General features: G+C 34.4%; 1 protein-coding gene across 8 annotated transcripts in view; it reads right to left on the bottom strand.

Annotated features, from left to right (window-relative positions):
• Window positions 1–6,845: 6,845 nt before the first annotated feature.
• Window positions 6,846–26,582, bottom strand: part of ADAMTS20 (ADAM metallopeptidase with thrombospondin type 1 motif 20) — a 194,839-nt gene continuing 175,102 nt past the window's right edge. For all 8 annotated transcript variants that reach the window (XM_073788803.1, XM_073788804.1, XM_073788805.1 and 5 more), the window contains 3 exons: window positions 25,068–25,159; window positions 9,399–9,503; window positions 6,846–6,999 (listed from right to left, as the gene is read on the bottom strand). In XM_073788803.1, the coding sequence (XP_073644904.1) occupies window positions 6,910–6,999; window positions 9,399–9,503; window positions 25,068–25,159 (287 nt within the window). In that variant the 3' untranslated portion in view covers window positions 6,846–6,909. The remainder of the gene's footprint in view (window positions 7,000–9,398; window positions 9,504–25,067; window positions 25,160–26,582) is intronic.

Genomic DNA, 26,582 nt, shown 5'->3' with positions numbered 1-26,582 from the left:
ATACCAGCATTATTCACAATAACAAACATGATAGTAACCCAATGTCCATTGACAGCTGAATGGATAAGCAATATATGGTATATACAATGGAATATCATTAGCCTTAAAAAGGGAAGGAAATTCTGACACATGCTACAACATGGATGAACCTTAAATAGGGAGTTATTGTTTAATGGGTACAATGTTTCAGTTTTGCAAGATGAAAAGAGTTCTGGAGATGAATGGTGGCAATGGTTGCACAAAATATGAATGCACCGAGTATCACTAAACTGTGTATTTTTTTAATGGTTAAGGTGGTAAATATTGTGCAATGTGTATTTTACCACGATAAAAAAATTTTAAGCCAAAAAAACTGAACCCAATTTAAGAGCCTGACCTCGTACCAAAATTTTACAGATTAATATTTTCAGCCACAAAGTGAGAAAGATACTATAAACAGCTCAGATTTATAATTGCAACCATGATGTTCAGGAAGATCTAGTGATTTTCCCAAGGTCACAGAGCTTACATAAGCAGCAGAACTGGAGTGTAGACCCTCAGAACCTGCCGTCTACTCACTATAGTGCTTTCGAAGCTATTTTCTGTATTTAAAATGAGGGAATGTAGCTAATTTGGCACTTTCTACCATTCAAAGATATTCACAAACATAAACTCATTTACTCTCACAATTTTTATGTTAGGAGGGCAAGCAATGCAATTTTTCTTCTATCCATTTTACAATTTACAATACTGAGGTTGAGATTGTGTGTTTTGTTATGACACTGGAAAGATACAAAATGGCAGAGTACATTAAAAACTCAGGTCTTCTTAACTATGAAATACTGTGAACAGAACCTATCTTTGCTTTGTTTCATAAACTGAACAGCTTCTGTGTAGTAAAAGTGAAAGAGTAGTGATCTACCCCCTTCTAGAACTGTGTTTTTTACTCACAATTAAATGTCAAATAGTTTTATTTATATAACAAACGTGGTAAAATGTTAAAAATTAGTGAATCCAGCTGAAGGACATATGATAGCTACTTGTACTATTCTTGCAGGTTTTTGTAAGTTTTAATTCTGTAAATTTTTATAGATGAAGTTTAAAAATATGAAGGTATAGTCAGATAAATGCAAACTGAATAAACTGCCAACTAAGTCACCAGACACAATTTACACATATAAACATTTAGAGTTGAAAAGTACCTTGGAAATTATTTATTTTAAATCCCTTATTTTACAGCTGAGGAAACAAACCTAAAGTTTAATGTTAACGCTATTTGTTAATATTAGAGCCTGGTCTAGAAATCTGAGGTGTCCCCGAACCCTTGCTCTCATCCTGAGTTTCCTCTTTTTGTAGCATAAAGTTTCTCCAAAAAAATTATTGCATTAAAAACAACTTCTTTGGCTCCTGGAAGCCAAGGAAGATTCTGTATTGTTAAGAATATTCTCAGATTGAAGTAGTGAAAAGAACACATGCATGTTTGTATGACAGAGATACAGATATGGATCTGATAAGGATATAGGTAACAGTGTTCAACTGGGTTAAAGAGAACTCAAAGACTGTTCACCTACTCCATTGCAAGCAGTTGCTTCTCAAGCTCTTCAGAAAATTGCAGAGGAAAATTAATTTGACATTTTTTCTTTATCACGCTGCAAAATAGTTAAGAGTGGCCAGCAGATGCCACTGTTGTCAGTTGTAAATAATTTTTCACATTTCAAATAAAGGAGATGAGTCATTACAGAAGGAAATAGGATAAGTGTAACAAAAATAATCATGTTATCTTAAAAAAATGTAACAAAAGTAATGCATTAATTGGATCTTATTATTTACCTTTAAGCAAAACATTTAATTAGACACTTGTCAGCTAAAAGATATGAGCTAACTTGTTAGAAAAAAATTAACAAGAAAAACTGTAAGTCTTCTATGTTTGAAAAGAATAATCATGTTTAAAAATTAGAAGTTGATGCAATCACCAATGTTGACTAATAGCTATATTTAATAGCCAAGATATAGCCTACCTGATGAGTGACATAAGGAAGAGTAAAATAAAACATCAATTCTATTCTTTTTTGTTACTATTGAGACATTATAAAAATAGTTTTGTATTTCTCAAGCCTACACTCAATGGTGAATAAGCTGTTACTACAAAATTGACTGTTAATTATGTTACTCTCTTATATTTCCATCAATATTCGTAGTGTTAAGTATTTTTAAAATAATTTAAAATATATAAATTAAAGCAGACCTACATGGCCTATTCCATGAGAAAAAATATGATGGCTATTGGTTACTTCTAGGCTGGCCTCCCAAATTCCACAGTGGAACATGATTGATCACTCCTGGAATCCCTGTATCTTCCTGAACATATTTTTGGAATGACTCTTCACTTTTTTTAAAACATCAATCCCACCAAAAATCTGTAAATTATAGTTCAAATAGATTTTTTCATATATTTTCATGTGGATTTGAATTGCTGAATATTTTAATTAATTGACAAGAAAATATTAAATCTATGCTATATTCAACACTGATAGTTGCTGTGAGGGATTCAGAAGAGAATAAACATAGTTTCTGTTCTTAAGCAAAGAATACAGTAGAATAAAAAGAAAGGTTTTATGTATGGACATATATGTACTATGCTAAATGTTTCTGCTGTTACATAAAATGATGTGTAAAATGGTGAGGTTTCATAAGATTGTTGTAAAGATTAAATTAGATAAGGAGTAAAGTATCCATATCTAATTTAATCTCTCAATATCAAGCACAAAATAGTGGCTAAGCCAGTGTCAGTTTCCACTCAAATAACTGTCTTGGAGAGCAGATAGAGTGAGTGTTCAAAACCCTAATCAAATACTAAGTATAAATAATAAGTGATGTAAGAAAGGAATAGAATACATGAGAAGTTAAAAATAAAGTGTTCCTGGCAGAATGGTCCACAAAAATCTTGATGGAGGAGGTCATATTGAGCTAATACTTGAGAGAAATGTAAGCATTTAAAGTGTAGAATAATGTGAAATAATCTTATGCAAGGTAGAGAAAGTGTGGGATAAGATAGGTTAATCCCTGGGGCAAACGTTAAAAAAATAAAACAAAGACGCCAACATAAAAAGAGAATATAAAATTGAATACGAAACTAAACAACTCAAAAGAAGGCAGAAAAGGAGGAACAATGGAAGAAAGAATGTATGAGACAAATAAAAGACAAATAACAAGAAGGTAGACTTAAATTCAACCATATCAATAATTGCATTAATTGTAAATGGTCTTAAATTCTTCAAGAAAAAAACAGATTGCTGAACTGGATTGAAAAATGAAAAAACACAGAACGATTCTATGCTATTTATAAAAGAAAATTTAAAGATATGTGCTGGTTAAAAATAAAGGATGGCAAAAGATATATCATGCAAACACTAATTAAAAGAAAGTTGAGATAGTTTTTTTAATACCAATGTAGACTTTAAGGCAATAAGTATCACTAGAGATATAAGAATATTTCATAAAGAGGGTCAATTCATTGAAGACATAACACTCATAAACATGTATGTATCTAATAACAGAGTTTCTAAATTCATGAAAAAATCTGGCAGAATTAAAAGGAGAAATAGACAAATTCACAATTGTAGTTGAAGAATTTAACATTTGTAAGACTAATAGAATATTAACATCCTATTAATAGAATAGAATAATTTAATCAATAAGTGATCATTTTCAGTAATATAATTTTAAAAAATTGACTCTACAATTAGAAAAATATCTCAATATATAATATAATATATAATAATGGACACTACAGTTATTATTATATATTAATACTCTACAGTTATAACACTACTATAATAACTGACACTACAATTAGAAAAACTGTATCCCTCAGTAATTGATACTGCAATTAGAAAAAAGATACAGAAAATATTTGAATAATATGAAAATCTAACTTGACATAATTTACTTACATAAAACCTATACAAAATTACTGCAGAATATACATTATTTTCAAGTGCAGATAAGTATGTACCATGATAGACAATACTTTCAGCTATTGTCATAATATTTCATGGAACGCTCCCTCACCCTTGCCAAACGCTATTCAAACATCAAAAGGAAAATAACTCAAAATATATAATTGTGCTTGGCAATTAGGAATTCATTTGTGATTTTAGCGAAAGTAGTATCGATGAAATATTGAGGGCTGGAAACCACGTTATAATGGACCAACGCTTGAATGAAAGGTAAAGATGAAGAGATCATGAGGATAGCTGTTTCTCTTAGGAAGTTTGACAGTGAAAGGAAGAGAGAGTGAATAGGGGTGGCAGAGGAGGACATATTTTTGTTTTAAAATATAAGAGAGGTGAACACGGTTTCCGGATGAAAAAAAAGGAGCCAGTAGAGAGAGAAAGGAAAAGGAGAGAGAATAATCTGCGGAGAAAGGCCTTGGGTAATTCAGAGTGGGAGGAAGTCAAGAGCAGAGATGGGCAGATTGGCCTTTGATATGATCAGGGAAAGCTTTTCCCCTTAAGGAGTAGGAAAAATAGATAAAATAGATGTAGAGGGTGCTTCACTTTAAATGATAAACAGGTATAGAAAACTACTATACACTGCATAGTAATATTTGTAACTAAGGTACAGTGCAAAAAGCATGCTTTGTGATAAGAGATCCTCAAATGTTTTAAATCACATTCACATAAAACTGACTCCCTTATATGTTTGTTTCTTTCCTTTTTTGTTTTTTTTATTGGGGGGTGGAGTTTAGAGGGTGGGGAAAGGCAGGAAAGGTGGAGGACGGGAGAGGTAAAGTGAACAAAAAATAAAAACGCAATTCTCAGAAAAAGGAACCTAATAGCAAAAAATATATGAAAGGATCTTCATCCAACCTAGTAATTAAATAAATATAAATTCAAACAATGAAATACTATGCTCTGCCCCATAAGATCAGAAAAAAATTTCACATGTCACTGAGGATGTGGATACTCTAAACTTTTTACACCCTGCCAGTGGTAATGTAACTTGATTTAACCCCTTTAGAAAGTAGTAATTTGGCAATTTCTAGGGAAGTTTAAGATGGATGGATGAAACATATTATTGCTCAAAAGGATCTACTCCCTCCCTTGGGAGAGGATTGTGAGTCCTCACTCATTTCCATATGTCTGGCCATCCTGCACTGTAGAGGTAGTATATTTCCCTGCCCCATTGACTAGGATTTGGTCATGCGATTTAAGTTGACCAATTGAATATGAGTATACATGGGTACCCCTTCTATGAACAGAAGCTTTTGAAGTCATTGCAAATTTTTGTCAGCCTCCTGCCCATTATTTCCATGAGAAGGGTATACACTGGATAGGAGCTGTTTCCATCCCAGCTGCAACAATTTGAATAAAATCTTTTTAGAATTTCTGTAGTGATTTTAGAGTTAGAGACTTTTTGGTGAAGAATTCTTTTTTTTTTCTTTAACCTGAAAGGAAAATGAAAACAAAGTCCTAATATATCACACAAACATGTTTATTACTTAAATGTTTATAAATTATAAGATTTTACTTATGAATAAAAACATTTCTAGAAAATGTTACACATTTTGTAATAATGTTTGTAACTGGTTTCAGGCACATAGTGCAAAATACTTCTTTTCTGATACAGAGATCCCTAAATGTTTATCTAACCACATTGGCACAAAATTGCTTTAGTACCTTATATGGTACGATATACCCCTAATAAATCTTTGAAAAAGAAAAACTTTGTGGGCAAAACTAGTACACTACTATTTACTGGCAAAAATCTATTAGTAGATTCAGTTTTCTTGGTTTATAAAGTAGGTTGCCATAGAAAAATATTATTTGTCTATGATTCTTTTAAAATCACATTATTATATAATACACAAATTATTCACCTGAAAAAAATCTCTTAATACCTGAGAATTTGTCCATGAACAGTTAATTTTTATACTATCTTTTATGTTCTGGCTTTGAGATACCTCAGATATGAAATAACTTGAACGTCTCTAATAAAAATTTTGCAAATGTAAACATAATTTTATGTTTACCAAAATAGGATCTTCAACATGTCAATAATTCTTACTTTTCTACTTGATTAATAAAATACAGTACTTAACTGTGAGAAAATTAATTTTTTAAGAGTAGACATATACATATATAAGATCTATAAAGACATGATAGAATATACACATTATAAAAACAATGTATTGTTCTTATAAGTACAATCAAATTAGAGGTAGGTGTTTTAAGTCAAATTCTACTATATCATATCTTCTTCTGTATTATTCCCACAAAATTTCATATTTAGTATTTAACCAAAGCATATATTTTAAATACAAAATTATACCATATTTTAGGATGATTTTTTTCAAGCACCATAATGCACAATTAAAAATTAAAGGAAACATAAAACAAAGTATCTAAGCTGTATCAGTAGAAAGTATAATGGCTATGTACTTTTTTGATGTGACTATTGATTTGCTATTCACCTGACAGATTCAATATGTTTATCGCAGTTTTAAATAAGTTCATTTTCCTAATTTTTACTTGCTCCATTTTAACAAGTAGAATAAACATTCATTGTACAGTAGGATACCAGAGCAGAGATTTACATGTGTGTTTATAGGCATAAGGTAATTGTGGTCCAGTCCAAGCTGTTAACAGCAATACTATCTTGGTATAATGCAAGCATCCCTGTGTACCCTACCATAAATTACTATATACTTTTAAGGATCCAGATTAGAATCACATATCGTTCAGTTTATTTTGAAGCCCTTGAAAAATTAAGCAGTGATGTGACTCTCTGATGAGCACCCTGAAAAAAAGGCACAGACATTTTAGACATGGAAATCTCAGGAAGGGAAGGGTAAAGAAACAAGCACCAGCTATTTGCAGTTTCCAGAGAATGTCTCCTCTTTGGGACATACTTCCCACTTCTGAATGTTCATATTACTTGAATTGGGAGACCAGTAGTCATGTGAGGAATACACTTTCCACAGAACCCTCCACATCTGCCGTAGACTTTGGTTCCATCCTGAAAATAGGAAGAGGAAGAGATACAGGAGAATCTGTTACAAGCTAGTATCTGCATGCACAGGGCAGAAAAAGCAAATGCTTTGAATCATGCGGTTGAAATAATTAGCCAAGGTTTCATACAACAATTACACTTGAGGTCAAAGGTCATGCCATTTCAGGATTAGTTGAAATTTGTGGTCATGGGAATTAGATAATGTGAGATTCATATTATCTACTTAATGATTATAAACCACACTCTAATTTAGACAATTCATCTCAACCCACTTATTTTTCAACAAGATATCTATTTGCTTCAGTGAGTTTATTAAAACCTCTCCCAATCTGTTGTCCAGCATTGCCATGATTTTATATAAGATTCTCACAGACTAAAAAAAAGATAGTATGCAAACTTGACCTTAACTGAATCCAAGCCATATTAACCTCAAATATATCCTGGAAGCATTAGAAACACAGCCTGAAGAAAATATTTAGAAGGTGATAAAATGGGGGGGGGCGGGGAATAAAACTGGACTGAAAGCAGGAATTATAATTAGATAAGGACTAAAAAGGGAGATTCTTCTTTTTTTTAGGAAAGCAGAGCTGCTTACTGAGGAATGGCTGGTGAAGAAGGTGGTCAGGACATGCTAGATTTTCTTTCCAAACTGTCTTCCATCTTTAGGTCCAAAAGTCAAAAGGCATTTTGATAGGATAAAGCAAAAATAGCTTGAACTCCTGTAGTTTCTAGAAAAGGTAAGTTTTGCTTTGTTTTTGTTTTTTTAATCTAAGGAAGGAGGGTAGAGAAGGAAACTTTGGGTTCCTGGAACTTTTGAGGATGAAGAATATTTTGAGATTGGGGGCTTTTGAAGTTGCCTCTCCTTTCAAAAGCTTTCTAAACTCTAGAGAGTCTGAGTAAACAGAGAAAGGAATGGCAGTAAAAATTCCAATTTATATACATTCCTGTTCGCAAACGGATCGTATAAGTAAACCCCTAATCTTGCTTAAATTTAATGGGAAATGAAAATATGTGTGCATTTCCGTAAGTACATTTGGGTTTCACAAGTCTCATTTTCACACCAGGCAATAGATCTCAGGAAATACCTTCATGTGCAAAATTTTTGATTGAGGGAGAAACTCTCAATTAAATAAACAAATAAATAATCTTTAGAATAGAACTTAAATAGAAGCAAAAGTAATGATTCTACTAAATATTCATTTTTACTGCTGCCCTCAGCCAGATCTCATTTAACCAAAAGATACCTAAAAACTGTATAAAGTCAGAATATCTCATTGCACTCTCTACATTTTCTACTTGCTCAGAATATACTTTAACTAGGTAATTAATTTATTTCCATTCTTCTACCAAAAGGGATTAGACCAAAATTTGCCAAATAAATATTTAGAAATAGCCATTTTTAAAAAGCCTACTGCTTGCCCATATGATAGAAATAATAAAAATTTAAATTCTTTAATTATAAATTGAAACACAATTTCATAATATTCAGAAACATAATGTTTTAGTCTCTGATTATTAGAAAATTGAATTTCATTTATAAGTAGTATTCATATAAATAGGAGTGTAACAGAAGTCACTTTTATCAAAAGAAAGAAAAATGATAAAACCTTAGAGTGGGCAGGGGGTTGTTGATGGTGCTGATTTATGTGCAATATAGGTGAGGACACTTACAATGTAGATCCTGATTTACTATAGATAGAATCATGTTATCTAAGACATGGGAACTCCAAGTACTAGGAGCCATCTCATAAAGAGTATGTGCTAGTACGCCACACCAGCATCAAAATTAAATGGATTCTACTTTAGATAATACATGTGCAATAGGTAAAAACCAAATGCCAATGTTCTCTAGATAAAGGTAGACAGAGGAAAATATGCATACAACCATAAAAAATATTCCTAATTCTTGAAGAACCTATAAAGGATATTTGTTAAATGACAAATGGCTCCAACCTCAGCTCCATCACTAAATCAAAGTAGTGAGGTAAATAAACCAAAAAGTTACCTCTCACTTTGAAATATTAAAACCTACAAACCTTTAATAATTAGAATATAGCTAAAAGCACTACCTCTTTTTGAAGTACCTGCATTTCAAGCCATCGACCCCAAACTTGAGCTACTTCAATCTATATGCTCTGGCATTTGATTTCATGTTCAGATATATGTAGGCTAAACATGAATGTGTATGTATATAAAACCTACATAAGCACATGAATAAAAATGAACCCAATTCCATAATTTCATAAATTAATGTTATATTTCATTATATGTAATATAGCCCATCATATGCAATAACGCATTAGTCATTAACTTCATATAACTCTAAATTTAAAGTAGAGGACCTTTAATGCTAGTTCACAGCACAGAAGTATTTCAGACAGATTTTTTGGTCCAGCAGGACTTACTTGTGATCTGTGAATGATGACAGAGGCATAACTGCCCTGAGCAAGCCACTTTGCTGTACTGGATATCTTCATTCCAGTTCCAGCCAAATTAATGCTGAATTGTCCCTGGATTGAAAACAAAACAAAATAAAAATAGATGGAATTCATAAAATATTTAAGCATCCACTTTGCTGGAAACACCTGAATTGGAATTATGTAAGAAAGGACTCGAATTGGTTTTCAAGATTCTTTCTTTAGAAAATGAAAGAATATTGATACAACCTTACACTAAAGAAAATGAACAGGCTAAAGACTTTTTAAATTGATTACAAATAAGTCTTCTCAATTACAAGAGACAACTGAAATAATACCAGATAATGTTATTTGTGCAAAAGTAATTCTGTCCAACACTAGGACTCTAGGGTTGACAGCTAGAGCTTATGCTCCTGTAGCAACAGCAAGTCCAGTCAGAATGGGTGTTCACAGGGATTGATACCAACCAGACTTTAACATTTCTCCAGTTTCAATTTTTGACCCCTCGTTGCTAATTTCCCTAAGTTACACCTGTTTAATGTATTTCCTAGAATCTTCTGTTACTGTGCCCTTACCTTTTGCGTTAAGAATGTTACTTTTTAACCTACCACACAAAACTACTGAATGTGATATTATTGCCCCAGCTATCATGTGCTTTTAAGAGCCCAGAAGTGTTATGTGGACGTCTGATTCCACATGATTTACACACATGGTATGTGAGCCCCCTAGTGGCTTTATGATCGAGTTATTTTCAAGACACAAGAACCAGTTTCATGTCAAAATATTCCAGACTATCTCTGCTAAAAATTAAACTTTAGGGCTTCCCTGGTGGCGCAGTGGTTGAGAATCCGCCTGCCAATGCAGGGGACACGGGTTCAATACCTGGTCCAAGAAGATCCCACATGCCGCGGAGCAACTAAGCCTGTGCGCCACAACTACTGAGCCTGCACGCTAGAGCCCGTGCACTGCAGCAAGAGAAGCCACCACAATGAGAAGCCCGTATGCAGCAACGAAGACCCAACACAGCCAAAATTAAATAAATAAAATAAATAAATTTATTTAAAAATAAACTTTAAATATCTGTTAATTAAGAAAGTGCCTAACTAAAATTGGTAAAATTTGTGGCACATGTATACGATCTTGCAGTACAGAATTATACACTGAAAAGCTGTACTTAATGAAAGCTAATTAAGCCTACTGCCAATGTTTAATATACATACAGATTTAGAGTGATATTAGGACAATCTTAGATCACATCACAATATCCTATGGCCTAAGACTCAGGAATCTTGAGCAAGACAGTGATAAAACATTAAAGATTATGTTATGTCAATGAAAATATTATCTTGTCATGAAAGCAAACTAAATAGATTTCAAATATATTTATAATATGAATTATTACAACTGCTAAAAAATTATGTATCAGTTTAGTTTATTAAGTTAGATTTCTTAGGAATCTTATATACTTCTTATTTAAAATCAAAATAGAGATTCAAATACATTTATAATACAATGATAATATATGGAGAATTTTCCCCAAAATAGAAATAATTTGTTTTAGATAAATTTCAAAGAAAATTAATTGTTATATACGTCATTTGGTTATGAAATTTAGAATATGACCTGTATGTGTGCTTCATTGCTGTATTCCTAGAGTCCAAAAGAAGGCCTAGGCACTCAGTAAGTGTTTTTAAATGGATGAATGAAGTGCAACATTATAAATATTAAATTTTAGCATTGTAAAAGTTAATACACAAATACACAGCTAAACTCTTCATGCTCGTGATAATGAATGACACTAACGCTACACACATCAGAATTTTATATTAGTGAATATTTGAATGAGAAGAAGCAATTCTAAGGATATAGTCTACTGGTTAATACTTAGTCATCTCATACAGGTTTTGCACTGAATACCTTCATCCCACCTTAACTCATAAATAGGCCTCTCACCAAATAAAAGAAATGGAACTATATTCTGTGGTGTAGGTTTCCTGTGGCTAACCACTTACTGAGTGCCCCAGTTGGGGGAATGCAATGTTTTCACAACCTAATAGTTTACACTTCCATTTATTCTTTACCTCCCTGCTCAAGGTTGCTTGGAAGCATTCAGCTGGAAAGGAAAGACAAAAATCCAACTGACTACAGTACTGAGAGACTTAGGTGGTCATTAACACAATGAGTTGGGTCTAGAAATATCTGCTGCTTCATTTCTCCAGACTAATTTTCATGATCTTTGTTTACATCTTTAGTCCTTGTTCAAAAGCTACATAATACAATCTCAAAGAAATGGCAAAACAATTCAACTGAACTCTGGGATGATATTGACAGAGGTAAAAATACACTTCACTCATTTGTTTGAAATTAACTGAGTGGCAGACTTGGTATGAAGCACTACTGCAATACAGAGAGAGGTTTTGCTCTAGGTTTGAGAAGTGAAGCACAGATTGGTGGTTGCCAGAGGTAGGAGCTGAAGGGGGAAACGGGTGAGGGTGTTTTACAAGATAAATAAATCCTGGGGATTAATGTGCAATATGGTAACTATAGTTAAGTATACTGTATTGTATATTTGAAAGTTGCTAAGAGAATAGATCTTAAAAGTTCTCATCACAAGAAAGAAAATATTGTAACTATGTGAGGTGATGGATGTTAACTAAAACCATTGTGGTAATAATTTTTCAATATATACATAGTCAAATAATTATGTTGTACATCTTAAACTAATACAATGTTTAATGACAATTATATTTTAATAAAATGGAGGAAACTAAATCTGATATACACATAAATAAATGTGATGCAATGTAGAGAATTATAGGTGCCATAAGAAAGGTACTGGTACATTCCTATGGAACTTTAGAAGTAATAAATGATTGAATAATTGAATTAATTACTTATTTCAATTCCATTACTTTATTTAAGATTAAAATTTAAACCTCCTTTAACCTAATATTTAACTTGAAAAATTAGTTCAACATAGTATCAACTAAAAAATATGATTTTTTGAAGTAGTATGAAGTTTATCTCCTCTTGTACTCTCGACATTTTTTAGAAGAGGCCATCGTAAGAAGTAAAATTCTAACAGCCAAATCACAAGTGGAAGGTAAGGTGATTCAGAAGACCTAAGAATTCAACAGATTGGAATGTCTGCCCTTGAGTAATTAGCTGCATCAAAGGAAAAAGTAGTTATGGATACAAGGCAGAGGGAAAGCACAGAAATAGATGCAAGTTTTAATGTTCCACTTCTTTGATTGACTGGTTGGTTCATATGTGCCCATTATATCATTAGGTTTTACAATATTAAAGTTTGTTCCACATATTTTATTATGAATGGGATCTATAGATCTAATGCAATTCCAATAAGAGAAATGATTCTAAAATTTATATCAAAAGACAAAGAAATTAAAACAAGTTTGAAAAAAAATAAATTTGAAGGACCCACACTACCTTGTTTTAACACTTATTATAATAAAGCTATCATAACCAAGACAGTGCTGTGTTGGTGAAGAGAGAGACATGTAGATAAATGGAACAGAAGACAGAGTCAGAAATAGACCCACATAAATATGTGCAATATATATATATATATATATATATATATATATATATATTTTTTTTTTTTTTTTTTTTTTGGCCTCACCACGTGGCATATGGGATCTTAGTTCCTCAACCAGAAATCGAAGCCATGCCCCTGCATTGGAAGTGTAGATTCTTAACCACTGGACCACCAGAAAAGTCCCCTCCAATTGATTTTTGACAAAGGCGGAAAGGCAATTTACTGGAGAAAGCACTGTCTTTTCAACAAATGGTGTTAAGACAACTGGATGTCTATAGGCAAAACCCTTCCAACTTCATAAAAAATTAGTTCAAAATCAGTCATAGGTCTAGATGTAAAGCATAGAACTATAAAAAAATTTTTAAGAACACATAGAAGAAAATCTTTGTAACCTGGAGTAAGTCAAAGGCTCTTAAATATGACATTAAATGTACAACCCACAAAAGAAAAAAATGATAAATTTGACTTCATTAAAATTTAAAACTTCCACTCTGTGTAAGACAATTAAGAGAAAGAAAAGATAAGGTCCAGACCAGGAGAAAAAGACTTGGAAATGTTATATACAACAAAAGACTTGTAACCAGACTATGTAAAAAACCCTCAAAACTAAACAGTAAGGAACAATAAGGAAACAAACAACCTAATTTTAAAAATGAGCAAAAGACTTGGGCATACACTTCACCAAAGAGTATATACATGGAAAATAAGCATATGAAAGATACTTAACATTATTATCCATTAGTGGAATGTAAATTAAAACTACATTGAGCTACCACAGAAGATGGGAAAACAAACAAAAAACTTGACAATACTAAGTGCTGGCAAGGAAGCTAATCAACTAGAAATTTAATCTTTGCTGGTGGGAATAAAAAACGGTACAGCCACTGTATCAAACAGTTTAGCAGTTTCCTATAAAGTTAAACATACACATATCATGTGACCCTACAATTTCACTCATAGGCATTTATCCCAGAGAAATGAAAATGTACGTTCACACAAAAACCTGTATGCAAATGTGCATCTCAGCTCTATTCATAATCTCCAAAAACTATAAACAACTCATTTTCTTCCAACAAATGAACAAACTGTAGGACAGCTGTATGACATCCATTTGATGGAATAATGCTCAGAAATAAGGAAGAAAAAATTATTGACACATGCAAAAACACAGATGGACCTCAAAGGCATTATGTTGAGTGAAGGAAGTCAATCTCAAAAGGTTACATATTGTGTGATTCCATTTATAACACATATCTATGTCATCTCAGAAAATGCAAAACTAAAGCAACAGAAAAAAGATCAGTGTGTACCAGGAGTTAGGTGGGAGGGAGGAACTGACTCCATGGAGGAAATGTGAGGGACCTATACTATATTCAGATTATGGTAAAGTAACATGAATCTGTATGTATGTTAAAACTGTATACTAATAAAGGCAATTTTATTGTGTTTTTTTCACCTTAAGATGTGAATGAATATAACACCTATTTAAAGAAAAAAATTTCCAATTGACTTGCAAACAAAACCCAAGTACATGCTATATGTAATAGACACACTTAAAGTGACTCATAAAGGCCAAAACTAAAAGCATGTGCAAAAGTATACCAGGAAAATGTACATAGAGAACAGGGGTAGCAAATCCTGATAAGGTAGAATAGAATTCAAGTATGAAATCAGGAAAACATGACAAAGAAGTGCTAAAAACCATAATCCACAATGAAGACGTAATATGTGAGTATTATGCATCAAATAACACAGCAACTTTTTTTCTTTTTTATCGCGGTATGCGGGCCCCTCACTGTTGTGGCCTCTCCCATTGTAGAGCACAGGCTCCGGACACGCAGGCTCAGCGGCCATGGCTCACGGGCCCAGCCGCTCCGCGGCATGTGGGATCTTCCCGTACCGGGGCACGAACCGGCGTCCCCTGCATCGGCAGGCGGACACTCAACCACTGCGCCACCAGGGAAGCCCAAACACAGCAACTTTTATGAAACAAAACTACAAGAGATGAAAGGAGACATAGGTAGAAACATCCTAATCATAGGAAATTTTAATATACCACTTTTAATAACAAAATAGATCAAGCAGGCAAAAATAAGGAGAGAGATGATCTAAACAATATAAATAAAAGGGTAGATCTTACGCATATATATCAAACTCTGCAGTCTGATAATAAAGAATACACGTTCAAAATATGTAAAAACTGGCTCTGAATACTTAAAATGGATGCTGGCCATGATCCTCTGGCATTGGTTATTTCTCTTGCTCTCATGTAATCAACATTAATTACAAAACAGCTAAAGAGATACACATTGCGTTTTTGGTTTTTTTTTTATGGCTCTGTGAAAAGTACCGAACATTTTACTTCACTTTTGAGGTATATATATATATATATATATATATTCTAAAGTCACATCACACTCCTTAACTTCATCTTATATTACAATGTGGCAAAGTTTATTTTCCCTAGAGAGTGCCATATGTGTCCATTTTCTTTTTAGCATTCATGTCCCGGGGTGCCCTGTCATATGCAAACAAAGAGAATATGGTTTTGAGGAATCCCAAACAACAGAATAAGTTCTTTCTGTGACATCAAACATCTGGAGAGTATTCATGCAAATCTTATATAACTTAACACAGAATCTGGTTTATATATTTGACAGAATAGCTTCAAGAATACTTGACAGTTTGTATTTTTGGTAACAGTAACTTCAGGCACTTGAATACAGACTGAAAAAAATGGGCATACCTTTTTTTGACAGCACATACCTATGCCCAATAACATCTAATTTTGGAAATAGAGCTTTGCATTCCAGAAATGCAAACTAAGTGGAAGAGCCATCTCACCTTGACTAGCAGAGAGGAGCATTTTATTACTACACTGGGGCTACCTCTGACTTCCTCAAGGATCTTGTACAGGTTGTTGACACAGAGTGTCTGTTTCTCCAACTGTAAATTGGGGTTACCCAGTTTATAACTATGTACTTTTCTTAAGATATTGTAGGGAAAAATGGGGTTACATAAAAATTGGAGTAATGGAGTTAGAAATTACTGAAAATATGTTTTATCATTTAAAAACTTGATTGTGCTAAGATCTCTTATTCTGATTTCATGCTCATTGAGAAATATACTGTTTATAATAATTAGTTTTCTGTTAAGATATTTTCTATAAGCAAAGTTTACTAATGAGATAAAAGGAGTTTTGATTCCACTTGACAGTTATATTACTTATTTGTATATCAGTCTCCTGTGAATTTTGTTGATGTCTCATTGACCAGATTTATTCAATTCAACATGTAATGAAAAGGACCAGATTACCAGAATGTCATGACCTTTCCGAGGTAATAGTACCTTGTAGCACACTCTTCACATCTCTAGGTGGCATTTACTTCTTTCTAATTTACTTCTTTCTAATCATATCAAGTATATGACCAGAAGGCATTGATTAGAAGGAATATGGATTGTTGGACAAAGTTGACCAGTCTTGACATGGGTTGGTCATTGGAGACTGAATAATCTCCATTTAAAAGGGTCAAAATGGAAAAGCTATTTTAAATATCCATATGTGAAAGAAAAGATTGTTTAAAGTGCTAAAAGTTTTAGAATACACATCCTTGACCTTAGAACAACTGTTCAAAGAGACATAGTGTAAGACTTCAGAAGGGGGAGTTCATCAGGAAAAGCATAGTCCTGGGAAGAGAACTAAATAAAAGATGTAGGTCAGAGAGTCACCGTTTTGCAGGGAGACCAATCATCTGGTAGGCCAACATGAGCGAAGCAGGGAAGGAGAAGAATGGACATGAATAGAGCTAACCAGGCTCAAAGATTGAATGAGAACCTGAGATTCCTCTGCAAAGCTGTGTACCTTAAAAAATATAGCCAATAGAGGGAGCACATTTGGAATGGCTTTTGAGGAGACCTGTGGACTCTTTCTTCAGTGAAACAACAGAGAAAAATAGGAATAGAGGGGAACTTCCTTCAACTTGATAAAGAACACTTACCAAAAATCTATAGCTAACATTACAGTTAATGGTGAAAGACTGAATGCTTTCCCCCTAAGATCAGAAGCAGTTAAAGCATGTCCACTATCACCACTCTTCAAAATAATGCTAGTTCTAGACATACATACTAGTATGATTCCACCTATATAACATCTTTGAAAAGACAAAAATTATGGAAATGAAGGCTAGATTAGTGGTTGCTAGAGGATAAAGTGAGGCTGGTGGTAGGAGGGAAGTAGTTGTCATTATAAAAGTTCTTGTGGGGCTTCCCTGATGGCGCAGTGGTTAAGAATCCACTTGCCAGTGCAGGGGATACGGATTCGATCCCTGGTCCGGGAAGATCGCACATGCCGTGGAGCAACTAAGCCCATGCGCCACAACTACTGAGCCTGCACTCTAGAGCCTGAGAGCCACAACTACTGAGCCTGCATGCCACAATTACTGAAGCCTGCGTGCCTAGAGCCTGTGCTCCGCAACAAGAGAAGCCACCACAATGAGAACCCTGTGCAACGCAATGAAGAGTAGCCCTCACTTGCTGCAACTAGAGAAAGCCCGCACACAGCAATGAACACCCAATGCAGCCAAATATTAAATTAAATTAAATTAAAAAAAATAAAGTTCTTGTGGTGATAAAAATGTTCTGTATATTGATGTAGAAATGTCAATATCCTAGTTGTGATATTATACTATAATCATGCAAGATGTTACCATTTGGGGAAACTGGGTACATGGGATCTCTGTATTATTCCTTAGAACTACATGTCAGTCAACAGTTACCTCAAAATAAAATGTTTAATTTCAAATATAAAAAATATATAAAATACAAAACCATTTCAAGTCTCTTGAAATTGTCCTAAGGCTATACAAAAAAATGGAGAAACATTTATTCGGGAAAATCTATGAAATCTAGGTAAGAACAGTAAGCATCTGTGACATCTGAACCATGACCTGTCCTCTCTTCCCCACCTCAGCAAGATGACAGTTCTACTCTTCGTGGGTGCAGCTACGAACACAGGACTGTATTTCCCCCAGCTCTCTGCTAGGGCTAAGCTTTCTCCTAGGGTGTGTGGGGGGCGGCGGGGGTTGGGGGACACCAGCACTCCTCATCTCACCCAGCTCTGTGTTGCTGAAGCTGTCTTAGAGGCAAGAATGGCGGAGATTCTGAAGCTCCCTTCCACCACTCAGTCCCTGCTCATAGATCAGAAGATCTGTCCCAGGCATGGCAGCCCAAGAACACAAGGCCTGAGTCAGTCCCACTCAAAATCACTGGTAGGGCAGAAGTTCCATGCTGAGCAAGGCAAGCCAAGAAGACCAGGGGATGTTGCCATTACCCAGCATTCTGCTTATAGATGGGGGATGTTACTCTGCAAGGTGGGTTCTACCCACTCAATCCACAGAATTGGTGCAAAGGTCCTTCCTTGGGGGAAAATCAATCTGTAAGAACAGAAAATTCCATAGCTTTTCCTAAGGAGACTGAGCTTATTTGGGACTGAACATGGGGAAATTTAAGCCTAAAGGGCATATTGAAAATAAGATTTTAGTGGTGTGCAGTTAAGAGGAGGATGGGGGTAACTGGATGAGAGCAAGAAGCCAAATGGTAGGTCAAAGCTCAGTTTATCAGAGAAAACCAGGGAAAGAGACAGCCAAGAAGAGCTCCTCTTGAAGTCTGACCTGACCTCAAAGACTGACCTATAAGACTACCCTGGCCAAGGGGCCTGAGTTTAATTGGATCAGACCATGTAGTAATTTATGCCTCCAGGATGTTACTGAAAGAACAAAGTGATCATATACTAATTAGTGGAAGCTAAGAGCTGAGTGTGATATCAGTAGAGGCAGGCCATCTAGAAACTTCATCAAAGACAGGCCAACTAAAAACACTGTCATTCCAGGAGGATTGGGGTGACAGTGTACATGTCCAAGGCTGAGCCCTCTGAGGAGTGACATTAAAGGCTGCACACCACAGGGGAAATAGATGTCCCTGAAATAGCCCAGCCAAAGAGCTAAACAAATACATAAGCAAGCAAACAACAAATCCTAGAGGGAAGGGGAAACTTAGTATCCACAGTTGCTAAAATATCTTATCTAAAATGCCCAGTTTTCAACAAAAAATTGTGAAACATGCAAAGAAACTGGAAAGGATGACTCATATACAGGGGAAAAGGCAACAGAAACTGCCTTTGAGAGGTTTCAGATGTCAGGCTAAGCAGATAAAGACTTCAAAGTACCTATTATAAATATGCCCAAAGAACTACAGAAAACTGTGTTTAAAAAAGTAAAGGAAGGTATGATAATAATGTCTCATCAAAGAGAGACTGTCAATAAAGAAATAAAAATTATATTTATAAAAAGAGCCAAAGGACAACTTCAGGAGTTTAAAAGTACAATAACCAAAATAATAAATTCACTAGAGCAGATCGATCAGTAGATTTGAGCTGGCAGAATAATCAGCAAACTTGAAAAGATATCAATAGTGATGAAACAATCTGAAAAATAGAAAAAAGAATGAAGAAAAAATGAATAAAGCCTCAGAGAAATAAAGGGACGCCATTAAGTGCACCAACATATGCATGATGGAAGTACCAAATAGAGCAGAAAATATATTTGAAGAAATAATGGCTGAAAACTGTCTAAATTTCATGAAATGCATTAACCTACACATCTAAGAAGCTCAACAGACTCCAAGTTAAGGAGACACAAAGAGATCTACATCCAGATATGTCACAGTAAAGACGCTGAAAGTCAAAAAAAAAAAAACAAAAAAACTGAAAGCATCAAGAGAAAAATGATCACATATGTGGGAATCCCAGTAAGATAAATAGCTGAGTTCTAGAAGCCAGAGGACAGTGGGATGGCATATTTAAAGTGCTGAAAAATAAAAACTGTAAAATAATTTTCTAGAAAATCAATCTCTCAAGAATGAATGCAAAATAAAGACATTCTCAGATAGACAAAACTGAGAGGATTTGTTATTAGCAGACATACTAGTTATTATTAGACATACTAAAGGAAGTTTTTCAGGCTGAAGTCAAGTGACATCAGACAATACAAAACAACCAAAGCGTACTAGTAGAGGTAATTGTAGTAATCATAAAAGACACTATAATTGCATATTTCTTTTTCTTTATTCTCTTGTTTAAAAAGCAATTATATAAACCAATATGTATGTAATTATACTACTGACCAGTATAATATAGAAATGTAGTATATTTGATAATAATGCCACAAATAAAGCAGATGGAAGCAAAGCTATTTTGCAGTAATTAAATGACAGCAGCTGATAACTCAGAACCACAGGAAGAAATGAAGAGAACTAGAAATGCTAAATAAAAAGGCTCATGTAAAAAACTCAATGAAATATAAGTTCTCTCATTTCTTATCTCTAAAAGATATAAAATTATATAAAGTAACACTATAAAAATGTATTGTGGTTTGTTACACAGGTAGGTATATGGACAACAAATATAACAACAAAAAAAGGGAAGAAGAGGGCTTCCCTGGTGGCGCAGTGGTTGAGAGTCTGCCTGCCGATGCGGGGGACACGGGTTCGTGCCCCGGTCCGGTAAGATCCCACATGCCGTGGAGCGGCTGGGCCCGTGAGCCATGGCCGCTGAGCCTGTGCGTCCGGAGCCTGTGCTCCGCAATGGGAGAGGGCACAACAGTGAGAGGCCCACGTACTGCAAAAGAAAAACAAAAAAAGGGAAGAGGAAAAAGAGTATATATAGGAGTAATGTTTCTATATGTCACTGCAATTAGGTAGTATAATTCTGGAGAAGATTCTGGAGTAGAGTTAAGATGTACATTGTAAGCCCTAGAGCAACCATTAAGAAAGCAATTTAAAATATAGTGAGAAAATTATTAAGGAAATTAAAATGTTACACTAGAAAATGTTCACTGAATAAAAAAAGCAGTAAAGAAGAGACAAAAACAATACAAGACCTATAAAAACAAAAAGTAAAATGGCAAAGATAAATCCAGACATATCAGTTACAACATTAAGCAATCCAATCAAAAGGCAGAGATTCAACAAGGTACTCCCTGTAGGAGACACTTTTAGGATCCAAAAATATATAGGTTAAAAGCAAATGGGATGAAAACATATATACCATGTACTATAAGCAGCCTGAGTAGCCATTCTAATATCAGATAAATTAGACTTTAAAACAAAACAAAACAAAATGGTACTACAGATAAAGAAGAACATTTTATAATGATATAAGGGTCACTATATCAGGATATTATGACAATTACAGCATACAGTCATGTACAACAAAATCACAAGGTAAATAAATCTAATACAAAATAAATGAAACAAAAGGATTGAAGTGAGAAGCAGACAATTCAGCAATAATAGCTGCAAAGTTTCCATAGATAGAATAACTAGGCAGAAGATCAACAAGGTAATGGAAGAGTTGAACAATACTTTCAACCAACAAGGCCTGACAGACATCTACAGAACACTTCACCCAACAACAACAGAACACACATTCTTTCCAAGCACATATTGAACATTTTCCAGGATAGCCATATGCTATGTATAAAACAAGCCTCAATAAATTTTAAAAGATTGAATAATACAAAGTGTGTTTTCCAACCACAATGGAATGAAAGTAGAAATCAATAACAGAAGGAAATGTGGGAAATTCACAAATACATGGGACTTAAACACCACACTCCTAAATAACCAGTGAGTCAAATGAGACACCACAAGTGATAATAGAAGATACTTTAAGATGAATGAAAATGAATTCACAACATACCAAAACTTCAGGGATGCTGCAAAAGAAGTGCTTAAAGGAAAATTTACAGTTGCTAATGCCTATATTAAAAGAGAAAAAAGATCTCATACCAATGACCTAACCTTCCACCTAAAGCACTGAAAAAAAGGAGAGCAAATTAAATCTAAAGCAAGCAGAAGGAAAGAAATGATGATGAATAGAGTGGAAATTGATGAAACAAAGAAGAGAAAAATAACAGAGAAAATCAATAAAATCAAAAGTTGGATTTTTGAAAAGAACAAAATTGACAGACCAAGAAAAGAGAGAGGAGACTCAAAGCTCTAAAATCAGGAATCAAAGAGGGGACGTGATTGTGAATCTCACAGGAATATAAAGGATTATATGGAATATTACATACAATTACATGCCAACCAATTAGATAACTTTGGTGAAATAGACAAATTCCTAAAAGCAAACACAAAAAACATAAGCTTACCAAAACAGACTCAAGAAGAAGTAGAAAATCTGAAAAGATCTACAGTAAGTAAAGAGACTGAATTAGTAAATAAAACAACTTTCACAAAGAAAAGTCTGAGCTCAGATGGCTTTGCTGGTGAATCCTACCAAACATTAATTTTTCACAAACTCTTCCGAAAAAGTAGAAGAGGAGGGACCACTTCCCAATTTATTCTATGGAGCCAGTACTTCCCTGATACCAAAACCAGAAAAAGACATCACAAAAAAAGAAAATGATAGGCCAATATCTCTTCTGAATACAGAGGAAAATCTAGCAACATATAAAAAGGATTAGACCTCATGACCAAGTGGGATTTCCCCAGGAATGCAAGATTGTTTCAACATACAAAAATCAATCAGTGGGCTTCCCTGGTGGCGCAGTGGTTGAGAGTCCGCCTGCCGATGCAAGGGATGCGGGTTCATGCCCCGGTCCAGGAGGATCCCACATGCCGCGGAGCGGCTGGGCCTGTGAGCCATGGCCTCTGGGCCTGTGAGCAATGGCCTCTGAGCCTGCGCGTCCGCAGCCTGTGCTCCGCAACGGGAGAGGCCACAATGGTGAGAGGCCCGCGTAACGCAAAAAAAAAAAAAAAAAAAAAAAAAAATCAAGCTGTGTGATACACCATATCACAATGGTAATGGACAAGAACCACAGGATCATCACAACAGATGCAGAAGGAGCATTTGACAAAATCCAACAGTCATGATAACACCACTTCAATTAGGAAAAGAAGGGCACTTCCTCAATCTAATCAAAGGCATCTACAAAACTCATAGCTAACACACTCAATGATGAAGGACTGAATGCTTTCCCTCTGAAATCAAGAATAGGACAAGGATGTCCACTCTTGTCACTTCTACTCAACACTATCCTGGAAGTTTTAGCTAGTGTAATGAGGCAAGGTAAAGAAATAAAAGGCATCCAGATTGCAAAGGAAGAAGTAAAATTATTTGTGTGTGACATTACTATGTATATAGAATATCCCGGGGAATCCAATAAAAAACTATTACAACTAATAAATGAATTCAGCAAGGTTGCAGAATACAAGATCAATTTACAAAAATATTGGCAAAAATTAGTGATTTGTTGAGGCCTCGGATTTTTTTTTGGGGGGGTGGTCTCTTCTTGGGCAATTCTCCTTGTCAAAAGTCTTCTTTATCTTGAGCTGGAATCTGCCCTATTAACGTCTCCTTGAGTAACACATACTGAAGTCACTCCTCTTTCATGGAGCTCCTTACATATTTAATAGTAGTTATCATAACCTCCCACCATTTTCCTGGCTACCTTCTTCATTTTCCTAACATAATGAAATTTAAACCTTCCTTTTTTTCCTGATTGTCACCTTCTACTCCTAGATAGATTAAAAATTTATCTTTCCCAGACAGAAATTTTTTTTTTTCGGTACGTGGGCCATATAATATTATAGATATGATAGATATTGGATGGATAAATAGATGAGAAAGAATGAATGGACACATTTCCCCAATTTGGTAGTTTTAATTTCTAAATCAAGTCCAACCATGGGCTGAACAATCCTGAGGCATCTCCAATGCAGTGGCAGCTGGCAGAGAAGCAAAATATCAGGCAGGAACTAAAACCCCTTAATAGGATTTGCCCTGAAAACCTGGCATTTCATAAAGAAACAAAGTAAAGGCATTCTACCCTCTGCTCAAGTGGAGCACAGACAATATGTTTCCAATGCATCATATGAATCATAATGTCTTTGTTGTTCTTTAGCCTTAATTTAATTGTAAAGAAATGTGGTATCACATTTTGTTCCGTGAAGAGGAAAATAATCCTTGTATTATGCCAGCCAATAAAAATAACTCAATATGAAAAAAAAAGAAAAAAGAAATTACTACTTGATCTACACTAGTTATATTGAACTCATGGTGGTTGAATAAAACACCTAGGTCTTTTTATATGACATTGCCAGGTTCTACTTGCATTTATGGACCTAAGATTTATATATTTATTCCAGTTAACTTCTTTCATATTCATTTCAGCCTGTAGTTCTAGTGTCTTTTGAACTCCTTTAAGTGTCCTTCTCTAATACAGAAAATGCCCTCTCTTTTTAGCATAAGCATACTTTCTATGTCATAGGATGAAAACTGTGAATGAGAAATTCTTAGAAGAGAGGGCTATGGCAAACCCTTTAGCTAGTTCTCTTCAAAATGAAATCATTATTATAATTACTATCTCCTGGGCAGGATTTTTCATTAATCTATAAATCTACCTAATAATGGTATATTCACCTAGCTTATGTCTCTGTATCTTATCATAAAAAATGTTATTCACACAGAATTTATAAAATCCTATGTTAAAAAAATGAGACAGCAAATTTCTTCTAGGAAGCACACTTTGTACTGGAAAGCTCAAAAATGACATAAAAGGGTGTGCAAAGAGAACTCTGCGAAAGAAAGGATAAAAACAAGAATAAATACATGGAAATGTATTATTTCACAGTAATAGAAAGTTATTCTGAGAATGTTACAGGCCCAAACAGCTAATATAACTGTTGTTAGCAGCAGTGTATGAAAGTCACATGTTTGTGATCCATTCCTTTACCTTGTAACTTATGTCCATTCATTTCTATGGACTAAGTCGAAAGATTGACAGTGATAAAGCATCATGGAAGGAGAAACAGGATCTAAACAATTTAAAATTCTTATTATTACACCCTTCACACAAACCTGGTACTGGTAAAGATGCTTTTCCTCCAAAGTTTATCTATAACCTTTGAAATGAATTTCACGTCAGAAGTTTGCATTTTCTATTTACTTATGTTTCTTGCAGTATTTTGGTCAAGAAAGTGAATGAAGAGAAACAGTATTAACTTTACTCAGCGAGAAAAAATAATCAACTATGAAATACCTGTGGGCATCTGGCTGCACTATAGCAATCTCCAGCTGTGGCAAATGGAACTGCATTTCCAAATACTGTCTGGGCAAAAAGAAGGTCTGTAGCTAGAAAATAATAAATGAAATTCTTTAGCACTGAGACATTGTATGTTTTCACATCTTCATTGCAAAACATGCAATCTTCATATTACATTCTTAAATACATTCATATAACTAATCCAAAATTTTAAGCAAAAATGTTGCACAATTGTAGTACATAATATAGATCAGGCTCTCAAATTTTTACTTAATATAAAAATGTTCACCTCATAAATTGCTCTAAAATATGACAGGGACATCTGTAACTAATCCATATGTTTTAAAAGCTAAATAAATGCTCTATCGTATTTTACATCATAGTGAATATCTAAAATAGATAAAGTGGCATAAGGAGCAAAATTACAGAGGAAAAAACATTAGTTAAAGATAAATTATGATAAAGCAACATATATGTACTTATAGAGAGTATGCATATCAATTCATTTAGAGAATTCAAAAACATGAAGGTAAAAAGTGTGCCATTTTCTTTGATTTCTTCTATTACTATTTCATTCTTTCTAATCTTACTTTTGCTATTGTTATTAGCAAAATTTCTTGACTGGCAACAATGCTGGGGATTCCATATAAAGTATCAGAAAGAAAGAGTCATTGGCTCAAAAATAGGTTGGGAGGAACCCTAAAGGTTAGCTGGTACAATCACTTATTCATGCTTGAATCACTTAAGTAACATCCCAACTAATGCTCATGCAGTCGGTGGCTCTCACCTCTGCTAATGTTGTTTCAAATATCTTTCAGGAGGACTGCAAGATCACTGCATGCCCTCATGATGACGCCAGTCCCCTAGAGGCAATCCCCAAAGGTAGCATTTCTGGAAATATTTATCATATCTCCAAGGGCAGCTTCCAAAGCCAGCAGGCCTTCCATGGTGTGCCAGAGTCAGCTTGTACCAAATCATGAGAACCAATTGTGTGTGTCTCTTCCCAACTCCATGCATAATGAGCTCATGTTGGTAGCTTAAAATTGGCCATGGTGGGAATATATACCCCATGGAAACTGGCAAAACCTACAAATCAAACTTTTTTTTTCCTGATTGTTAAGAGCTGGTTGTTAAACATTTATCCGCACACCATTGCTTATGCATGGTACTTAGGGTTAGGCTGGGCAAACTGACACAGTTTTCAAATTAGCCTTTGCTATTATCTCCTCCATCATTCCCTGGATAACCCACAGATAGCTCTCGCTTAACATGTCCAAAGCTAAATGCATTATATTTTTCTCCAAACATATTCCCCCTGCTATATTTCTCATCTCATTGAACTATATCAGCATCTACCCAGTTATTTTGGAACTCTTTCTAAATATTCCATGCCACAAATCCCCATATTCCATCTGTTGGAAAATCATGGAGTGTACCTCTTTAATATTTTTCTCAGGTTCTCTGTTCTGAACCAAGTCCCTAATTTAGGTCCTTATCACCTTCTATCTGAAC

Source organism: Tursiops truncatus, chromosome 11 (genome assembly GCF_011762595.2).
Source record: "Tursiops truncatus isolate mTurTru1 chromosome 11, mTurTru1.mat.Y, whole genome shotgun sequence".
NCBI lineage: Eukaryota > Metazoa > Chordata > Mammalia > Artiodactyla > Delphinidae > Tursiops > Tursiops truncatus.
The sequence above is the reverse complement of the archived record's forward strand: the minus strand, read 5'-3'. Positions and strand labels throughout refer to the sequence as shown.